The sequence below is a fragment of the Ursus maritimus genome, unplaced genomic scaffold, assembly GCF_017311325.1.
Source record: "Ursus maritimus isolate PB19 unplaced genomic scaffold, ASM1731132v1 scaffold_19, whole genome shotgun sequence".
NCBI lineage: Eukaryota > Metazoa > Chordata > Mammalia > Carnivora > Ursidae > Ursus > Ursus maritimus.
In genome coordinates this window covers 45,724,275-45,734,585 of record NW_024424341.1, presented here as the reverse complement: position 1 = coordinate 45,734,585, position 10,311 = coordinate 45,724,275, and the positions used below count along the sequence as shown (strand labels likewise).

The 10,311-nt window shown below is 56.9% G+C and overlaps 1 protein-coding gene across 1 annotated transcript; it reads right to left on the bottom strand.

Annotated features, from left to right (window-relative positions):
• Positions 1-121: 121 nt before the first annotated feature.
• On the bottom strand, positions 122-9,734 carry SBK2 (SH3 domain binding kinase family member 2). The gene is made up of 4 exons (XM_008709841.1): positions 9,482-9,734; positions 7,763-7,965; positions 6,741-7,333; positions 122-353 (listed from the first exon to the last, which is right to left on the bottom strand). Exons 1-4 carry the CDS (start codon positions 9,732-9,734, stop codon positions 122-124), a joined length of 1,281 nt encoding a protein of 426 aa, XP_008708063.1.
• Positions 9,735-10,311: the final 577 nt, after the last annotated feature.

Here is a 10,311-nt window from a genome sequence, read left to right as displayed (position 1 = left end):
AGGGAACTCCAGAGAGATGGAATCACAAGATTGGTCTTGATTCGTGAATCCCACAGGCACCATGCAAGGTAATGATGTTTATGGTGATGGTTTGGGGGATAATGGGTAACCACCACGATGGTCATTGTGTTACAGTAGTGAGAAGGATGATGGTGATGACGGTAATGACCGTGGTGACAATGATGGTGATGGAAGTGATGTTGGCCGTGATCAGGGCGGTGATGATGATGAAGGTGATCGTGAGCATGGCGAGATTGTGGTGATCGTAGTGATGAAGATGATGCCACCACTGGCACTGACAAAGCCCCATGACGGCGGAAATCTTTGTCTTGTTCACGGATGCACGCCCAGCTCTTAGAACAGAGCCTGACGCAGAGTGCACACTCCTTAAATATCTTTTGAATGAATGAGTACATGATAATAATAATAATGACTAATATTTGTGGGGTACTTCTTCTGGGTCAGGCTCTGTTTTAAAGGCTTTAAGTGCATAATGTCACTTTATCTGCACGAACACCTGCTGAGGAGGGTACTGTTACCACAGCTCAGCAGAGAAGGGGTGAGCTTTGGAGCCTGAATGCCTGAGTGCTTGTGGCCATGAACCTGAGCCAGTTACCTAACTTCTTGGTCAGGGTTTTTCCAGCCACGAAAGGGAGATAGTAAGTACACACCTCATGGGTTGCTGTGCCGATTAACTGATAAGTTAATGCATATGTGAGAGTGCTTAGCAAGGGCCTGGCTCTCGATCATGCTCGTTCTGTGCCAGCTGTTACTGTATTTATCCCCATTTTACAGATCAGGGCACTGAGGTCCCAGGTCACTCAGGGAAGGTCTAGTGGAGCCATGATTGGTGCCCAGGCCTGTCTGATCCAGGGTCCTTGCTCATAAATCAGATTATCCTGGACTCGAGACCATGTCAGGCGGCAGGACTCTGGGGGGTTGTTTCCTTTCTCTGAACCTCAGTCTCATCACTGGTACACAGGGATAGTAATAGTACCTGCCTCTGGGGAGGTGGTGCTGGTGAGGATTAGATGAGGTAGTGTGGGCAGGGACGGAGCTCGGCATATCATGTGCTCAGTTAACGAGAGTGATCGTGATCCCTTCCTGACTGTGCTTCTCTGTGCCTGACCCAGTGTGGCCTCTTAACACACTATATCCCATCCTCACCACACAGCCCTTTGAGGGAGGGATTTGATCCCCATTTCAGAAAGGACACTGAAGCTCAGAGAGGGCAAGCACCTTGCCTGAGGCCACACAGCAAAGTGGGAACTCAAACCCAGAATAATCTGATGCAAATTCCCCTGCTTTGACCTTGGCCTGGGGTCCCAGGATAGGACTACCATGACGTCCCCTTTCTGAGTGACCTTGGGTGAGCCCCTTCCCTTCTCTGGGTCTCCGCTTGTAAACTGGGGGCCGTCTTGAAAGACCGAAAGAAGTTCAGATTCTGGTTTCTGTAGCCTCAGACAGGAAACCGTTCCCTCCTCCTCCTCTCCCTGAGCTTGGCTCAGAGGTCCTGGAAGGTCATGGAGCTGGCGCCCCCGCAGTCCTGCAAAGGCCAGCAGGGTCCAGTTACTTGTTGGGGGTGGGGAGGGATAATGTCCGGGGGTCCTGATAGATGGACTGTCTGCCCCGCCAACAGGCAAAGGAGCACGCAGAGAATTCTGTTCCCTGGGTCTCATTAAGCCCCAGACTTAAATAACTGCTGACTGGTAAACGGGGAGGGCTGAGGGGGCGCCTGCCTGCCTGCCCCTTGCCCTCCTGGGCAGTCAGGGGCTCAGAGGACAGCATATCAACCTGGAGGCGAAGGGTCTACTTTCCCATTTGCGGTTGGGAGCTGGTGCACCCCAACTCTGGGTCCCCCCAGAGGGCCCAATGTGAGTTTAGACTCCAGGCCCCCGTCTGTGAGCCAGACTTAGTGGGGGGGCGGTGCTGCTGGGCACTCTGGCCCCAGGTCCCTCCACCCTCTTCTGCCTTCTGCCAGCCTCAAAGAAGCGGGTGCTTAATTATCCAGTCACTCTATCCCTGCTTGGCCAAGCAGCTAAGCCCAAACATCTGGCCCCAGGGCTGAGGGCCAGGGTGGGTGGCCAGCCCCCACCTAGTGCTGGCCCTGACCTGGACACCTCCCACGGGACAGCTGAGCCCTATCCTATGCCTGCCAGCTTGCAACAAGCCCAGAACAGTAGCTGCAGAGGCCTAGTGAGCTTGACTGATGGAGGAAAAAAACATTTGACAAAATTCAACACCCATTCATGGTTTACACACACAAGCACGCACCCACTCTGAGCAGAGTGGAAGCAGAGGGGATTTCCTTAATCACAGGAAGGGTGGAAAGAAAGACACAGATCTGTCTTTCCCCGTGGGTGATAGGACAGTCCATGTAGAAAACCCCAAAGCATCCAGCAGACAAATGGTTAACGTTAATAAGAGTTTAGCTAGGATGCAAGCTCAGCACCCTAAAATTGTGTCCCTTGCACCAGTAAGTGTGACTCATGGCCCTGGAAGCATGGGCCTCACCAGCACCGTCTCAGACCCCCCGGATCAGAATCCACATTTTAACAAGGCGGCGGGTGATTTCGTGGCCGGCTGCTGTCCATGTCTGAGAAGTGCTGCTCAAGCCATTTGCCTTATCTGCGTCCTAGCACCCAATGCAGAGCTCCCACCCCAGAGCTAGTTTATAGAGGCCTTGCCCGGCTGGCCCCTCTGGCTCTGGGCAAGCTCTCTCCCGCTGCAAGCAGGGTCCAGGTGGGGTGCGGCTGGGTTGGTTTAACACTCTGCAGTCCCGGTCCCGACGTTCTTCGTGATTTTTGATTCTGTTTTCTTTTCTTTTTTTTTTTTTTTTTTTAAAGATTTTATTTATTCATTCGACAGAGAGAGAGCCAGCCAATCCCATAACGCCGGGATCACGCCCTGAGCCGAAGGCAGACGCTTAACCGCTGTGCCACCCAGGCGCCCCTTGATTCTGTTTTCTAAGTGAAGTTGATGGGACGGGAGCCAGGCTCATGCTAAGTCACTTCGCTGATGGGTTCTGTAGCTGGATGCCTGGCCCCATCCCGGTGAGGGCAGGCCAGCAGGTAGCTTCATGCCCCAGGCTGAGGCGAGGGAGTGGCATCAACAACAAATAGCAGAGAGGGAGAGGGGAAGGAAAAGCTTTTTTTGAAACAAGAAATGCCACATTTTCACAATACACTGGACACCCACATGGTCCTGCTTGCAAGCTTGGGATTCCCAAGCTGGGGGGAACAGAGATTCCTTGGTGACCACCGGCCCGGGTATGCTTTAAAGGTGCTGGGCTGGGGTGAAAAGCAAAGACTCTGGAATCAGGCCAGAGCTGAGTTTGAATTCAGGCTGTTCCACCTTTAGACTTGTGGGTCTTTGGAAAGTAGGTTCCTCCCCTTTGGGGTCTCAATGGTCTTTTCTGTAAAACGGAGGGAGGAGTAGGGAGCGGGTCCTATGTTTAGGGGCTTGGTTTGTGATTAGTTCAGAGCTATTAGGAGGGCAGGGTTTTCTTTTTTCTCTTTGATGGGAATTCAGAGGCCCGGAGAAGGAAAGAAACTGACCAAGGCATGAGAACCTTGGAAATGCTTGTTTTGTGGTTTTTTAGCCTCATTGAGATGAAATCTACATGCCATAAAATTCACCCTTTTCCCGTGTACAATTCAGTGGTTTTTAATATATTCAGAGTTGTGCAACACTCACCACAATCTAATTTTAGAACGATTCCACCAGTATCGCCACCCTCACGAAGAATAGCTGTGCCCCTTAGCAGCCATTCCCCGTCTCCCCCCGACAGCCCCACCCTCGGCAGCCAGCAATCTTTCCTCCTCTGTGGATTTGCCTATTCTGGACATTTTCAAAATGGAGTCCTGCAATGGCTCATCTTCCGCAACTGGCCTCTGTCTTCCCATGGTGTTTGTGATGTGGCATGTGTTAGGGCTCTGTGCCTTTCCATGGCCGAGTAGTAGTCCAGAGTCTGGATGGACCGCCTCGTGGTTCTCCGCTTAGCAGCTGGTGGACGTTTGGGTTGTCTCCATGGTTTGGCTATTGTGAGTAATGTCGCTGTGACATTACTGTGGATTGCTGTGGATGCATGCTTCCGCTGCTCGTGGGCACAAAGCTAGGAGCGGAATTGCCAGCCCACACGGTCATTCTGTGTCTAATGAGCTGACGAACTGCCAGCCTGTCTCCCACAGTGACTGCACTGTTTTTTACACTCTGCACTGCATGGGGAGTTCTAGCCTCTTCATGTCCTCACTAGCACATGTCAGTGGGTCTGGAGGCTTCTGTGATCCCCCCACTTCTATCCCCATAGTTTTTCTGCCCCAAAGCCCGTGTCCTCCCAGGGAGGGATGGCCCCCTTACAACCCCTCATGCACACACAGCCCCTCAGCCCATTCACACGTGCACAGATACCAACACGCACCCTCTCACATGCACCCCAGGCGACCCGTGTGGGGCCCTTTCAGCCACTGATGGCAGCAGGACACCCTGAAGTGGAAGACCATGGACCCTGGGCAGGACCCAATCTGGGCTCGAATTCTGGCTCTGTTCCTGCTGCTGACCCACGGTGGGAGCTCAGGTGATACCCTGGCCGCCCTGGCTGCCCTTGGGGCCCCCACCCGTGAAATGAGGAAGACCCTAGCAAGGGAGTGGATGTGTCGGCCAGGGGGGCTGCTCGAGGAGCAAGCTGCTTTGTTAGTGTTAAGTATCATGATTAGTATTAAGTCTTACTTAATTAAGTAACTAATACTTAATTAGCACTGCCCCTGCCCCCTTCAGGCCCTGCCTGGGAACTTTCATCCTCCTGCCGAGTCCTGGGCCCCCCACTGTCATTATCACTTCCCAGTTAATCCTCAGCTGCTGCCACCAATTAACACTCTCTGTAGCTGCCCCTGCCTGCCCTGCCCTCCCCTGCCCATCTCCACTCCTCTCCTTCCCACCTCCACCCTGCCCCAGCCACCTCCAGTTTTTTTGGGACACATTCTTGGCCTGATGGCTGGGGCTGTTTCATATTCACGGATAAGATGCCAGTAGGACCCTATCATGCTCCCACCTTGATGTACCTCCCTATCTTGTTCTCTGCAATGATCCCCTACTCCAGGAAGCTTACCTGGATTGCCCAGGACAGGGGCCAATGTCCCTAGTCCTCTGGATTGAAACTAAATTAAAGGGTCTTTGGGGTCACTCCACAGGTGCTGTTAACACCCCCCTCCCCAGTCCATGCAACAGCTAGGAGGCCACAGCAGGGACCTTGGGGGGGATGGTAGGGACTTGGGAGAGAGTGACACACGATCCAGCTCTGAGTTGTAGACTTGGTCTGGGCGGGTGGCCAAAGAAGGCGAGGAGAGGAAGACAGAGTGTTTGCAAACAGGGCAGCTGCCAAGAAGGGGCCAGGGTGGGGGGGGGGGAGGTGTGAAGGAGAGAGGGGCCCAGCTGGTGACTGGCAACGGCGCCTGGTGACTTTTCTCCTGCTACACACATGCGTACTCAAGGTCTTGTGGACACACAAACACGGGCCTGATGTCCACACACACACAGCCAGGTGCACGCAAACTTCCGTCCTGTCCCCTCACACACAGGCTCAAACACTCGGACACAGGAAACACACAATCACATCATCCACATGGAGTGGGACACAGCCACACCCTCACCCAGTCTTCCCACGCACCATGACTTGTGCACACCCATGGGCTCAGATGCTCATGGACACACGCATCTGCAGAAATTCCCGCCCCAGTGCAGTGGAAGCTCTTGTCCACGGACAGCTCTGATGCTCAGGGTCTCTGCTCTCACACAGGCCCATGCGGAGACAGGCTCACACCGTCCTGACACACACACGGCGGCCAGCATCTGGCACGCAGCACGGCCACACCACATATTCTACCACTCTGTCTCTCTGTATGTCTCTCCCTCACTCCATCTGTCTTCCTGACAACACACTGTCCAGTGCCCACACCCGGGTGCTGTCCTTTTCTTCCCCAAGGGGACAGACCAGCAGCATCATGGAGACCTAAGAGCTGGATGAAGTTGGGTGAGAGAAGAGAGGGCACATTATCAAGAGGGTGACAGCCTGGCATGTGGGTGCAAGCAGAGGGCAGAGGGAGTGAGTGAGACCCAGGCAGGGAGGAGGGACTGGGCCAGAACAGGGACACGGAGGCAGCAGCATAGAACTAGATGGGTTCATTTATTGAGCAAACATTTGCTGGCCCCTTTGTTCGGGCCAATATGGCTCCGGCTACGTGGGGTACGTCACAGGCTGGGCCGGACCCCTGCCCCCTGCAGCAGGACACGCAGAAGAACCACACTGACCTAAGTGGACAGCTGGAAGGGGATGAGCGTCACAGAGGAAAGGGAGCAGAAGAGAGAGAGGCAGTGGGAACATGGGCCAGGGCCTCCCGCCAAGCAGGCCTCACTGAGCAGGGCAGCGGAAGCACCCCGTTGTGCGGGAGGCGAGGGAAGGAGCCACAAGACTGCGGGCAAGGGGAACAGCAGGTGCCAAAGCCCTGGGGAAGATGGGACGGCAAGACAGACACACGGCAGTCTCAGGGACCCCCCTGCCCGCAGGCCACAGGAGGGGCACAGAATGCCCATGTGGGAGGTAAGGAAGGCGGAAAGGGGAAAACAGGCAAAAGAGAAGCCAAAAGCCACCACAAGAAGGCAGAGGTGACCTCAGGATGTGGGGCCCACCTGGTTCCCTTTCCGAGTCTCTGCAGGCAAGGTGGGCTCGGGCTGTCCCCCCTCACTCTCCGTCCTCCTCTCCATTCCCCTCCTCCTCCTCTTCACTAGCTTCCTCCTTCTTCTGCCTCCAGGGACGTCCCAGGTAGCCCCGAATGGAGCTCACTGGGCTCCTCTTCCGGGGGTGAGGGTCCAGCAGCCCCCACAGGAGACTGTCGGCCACAGACGTCAGGCCGAACCAGGGCTGAGGACGGTCCTCGGGCTGGCCAGACGCCTGCCAGATGAGGAAGTCCTCGTAGAAGGGGTCGGCTTCAGCCAGGGGTTGGTCCCAGGGGAAGTAGCCGGTGAGAAGGCAGAAGAGCAGGACCCCCAGCGCCCAAGCGTCCAGGGTAGGCTGGATGGGCAGGCCCTCGGGGAGGGGCGGGGGGCAGCAGAGCTCGGGGGCCGTGTAAGGGATGGGTGGCCCAGCCAGGCGCAGCAGCGTCCCGCGGGGCCTCGTGTGGCCGAAGTCGGTCAGCTTGACCCGCTGGCAGGCTGGGTCGCACACCAGCACATTCTCGGGCTTGATGTCCCGGTACACCAGGCCACGGGAGTGGATGTGCTCCAGGGCCGAGGCCAGCTGGTCCGCACAGCGCTGGACTGCCTGCTGCGGGAGGCCCACCTGTGGGGGATTGGCGTCAGGGCCTCTGCCCCTCCCTGGACAGCCGGCAGGGAACTGAGGCCGTGCAGCTGTTCTTCAGTCCCAGCGGGCCCGGGACAATGAAGGACCTCCAACAGACTTGCCATGGGGAGGCCCAGCGTGACCCTGTGAGGCCCAGTGTGACCCTGGGAGACACTGTGAGGCCCAGTGAGACCCTATGAGGTCCAGTGCGACCCTGTGAGGCCCAGTGTGACCCTGTGAAGCACTGTGAGCCCTGGGGAGGTCTAATATGATCCCCTCAAGGCCCAGTGAACCCCAGCGTGGCCTGGGATGAGTCCATGGGGGCAGGTGAATCTCACTAGAGTACAGTGTTGGGTCTGTGGTGCCCGTGAACTCTAGAGAGGCCCAGTGAGGGGCCTTTGGGGGTCTGCTCGGGCGCCACCTACCCACCTTGGGCTGGATGAAGGTAATAAGGTCCCCATACAGGACAGGCTCCGTCAGGAAGCTGTAGGAGTTGGCTGACTCGATGCCAATGCCGTAGGCCGTTACTATGGCTGAATGCGTGCCCAGCGAGAGGCCCACGCAGAACTCGTACAGGAAGCCACGGAGAGAAGTGGAGGCCTTTGGGAGTTGCTTCAGCGCCAGGGTTGTGCCTGGGGGCAGCAGGGACAGGTGTGGAGGGAGTGTGAGAGCCAAGGGTCGCCCTGGCCGCCCCCCAGCCCAGACTCTTTCCCACACGCCATTGCCCTCTCCTCCAAACCCTGCCTCCCTGCCACGCCACCCTTGACACAGTGTGGCCACGAACACGCCGTCAGTGGTGATTAACCCTAACAATAATGCAGGCTTTGGTGAGTTTCTGCTCTGCTGTGTTGAGCAGATGGAGGGGGCCCCTGGGAAACTGAACTCAACTTCAAATGACCTCGTTTGGCTCCTCGTTCCAGCAAACCCATGCCCAAAAGCCACAGGGAAGGCAGAAAAGACACTCTGCCATGAGGACTCCATCCCACCGAGGAATCACTATGCCAACAGTGTCCTGGAGTGTAAGTCCCCTGGATGCAGGAACTGGGCTTTCTTCACCTGCATAGTCACCCGCTGCCGGGGCCCCAGCCTCACCCACCAGGAACCCGTGAGGGAGGGAGAAAGGTCACTTCCTTGCCTAACGCGCTGACCACTCTTCTCCCGTTCCCCAGCTGGACGCAGCAGCGCCTTTTCCAAGCATCTGGGATGCCCTGGACTCCTGCCATGATGGCACATGCCACCTTCTATTTTGATGGTGTCTGTCCCTCTGTGCTGTGAGTGCTCAGCCCCTGCGCCTCCCAGCCCAGGGGCAGGCATCCAGAAGGTGGAATGAAGCAGGGCCCCTGTGCCCCATTATGGCTTGTGCCTCCAAGTTTGGTGATGACCCACGTCTGGATCTCTTGCTCTTTGCATCTTTCTCTGATGTAGGCTGAACTGTGCACCCCCCTCCCCAAATCCGTAGGTGGAAGTCCTCACTGCCCGTGTCGCAGAATATAACTGTATCTGGAGACAGAGTCTTGAAAGGGGTAAAATGTGGTCACTAGGGTGGGCCCTAGTCCACTGTGACCGCTGTCCTTAGAGGAGGAAATGGACACAGACACGCAGGTGTGAACACACCGGGAGGAGACGGCCACGGGGGAAGCAGCCCCGCCCACACCTGGATCGGACTTCCACCTCCAGAACCGTGGGGAAATGAACTTCTGTTCAAGCCCCCCCTCCCCGGACAGAGGACGCGTGCTCGCTTGGCAGGAAAGTACCAGACTAGGGGTGGGGGGAGTGTGTGCTGTACACCCACCGCGTGCTGGCCTTGCTGAAGGTCTGGCACATGGCATGGCTCCGAACCATCCCCACGGTGACCGCTAAGCTAGCCATGGGGGGTGACGCTGTTAGCTCCCCTTTCTCACCAGCAACTAAAGCCATCAACATGTGCTCAGAGAATCACGGTTTTTTCAGAGAAGGAATCATCACCCACATTTTTGAAGAAGGCTGAGGCTCAGAGAGGGTAGGGGAGGCTCCCAAGAACACACAGCCTGGAAGGGGCAGAGGCAACACTTGATTCCTGTTTACAGACTCCCTGGCCTTGGCTGGCACCTGTCTTGGCCCATTCCACCACCCGCTGACCCTCCTGCATCTGTCTCCAGGCCCTGGTACCTTTCTGACGATGGGTGACCAGCAGGACCCGGCCGAAGCGGCCCTGGCCCAGGGGACGCACTTGCTGGTAAAGCTCGTCCACCTCGGCTTGGACCAGGGTCTGGGCACTTAGCGCCATCATGTCCTCTAGCTCCAGGGCTGCCTCCTGGCCCTGCCGGAGCTCCTCTGCCGTGAGGCCCCCTAGGTCCTCCTCAGCTACGTTTTCAGCAGCCCCCGCCTCCACCTGTTTCTCATCTGACTGTTTGCCGGGCATCTCTGCAGGGCAGAGTAGAGACAGTGACCCAGGGCCCAGGTCCTGCTAGACCTGGGTCTGAGGGAGGAAGGGCTGGGGCCTGGACTCCTGGGTCTGAGGGAGAAGGGGCTGGGGGCTCGTTGGCACTTTCCATTGTGACTCAGTCTCCCTCTTCGTTAGAGGCATCTGAGGAGTGGGGAAACCAGTTGCTGGTTGGGGTGAGGTCAAGCCTAAGGTCACAGATGTCTCTCGCCCCCGCCCCCACATCCTGGCGCCACCCAATGGCCCAAGGATGAAAGATGAACCAGATAACTCGAGACACCCACCACCTTGTTTCCAAAGCAAACAGACTTGGGCCCTGGGGGTGGATGGGTAGCCTCTTTCTCCTAAGAGCAAACAGGTGCTCTCTGCCTCCAGGGGCTGGGAAGGGCGGCTGCGCACACCAGGGCCTTGGGGACGCCTGGGACCAGGATGGAAGCAAGCACTTGGAAGTGCCAAGTCCTTGAGACGTCTGGGGTCCAACTCTTACAGCCTCGGCCCCTCCTCCCTCAGACCCAGGAGCTCAGGCCCCCAGCCCCTCCTCCCTCTGACCCAGGAG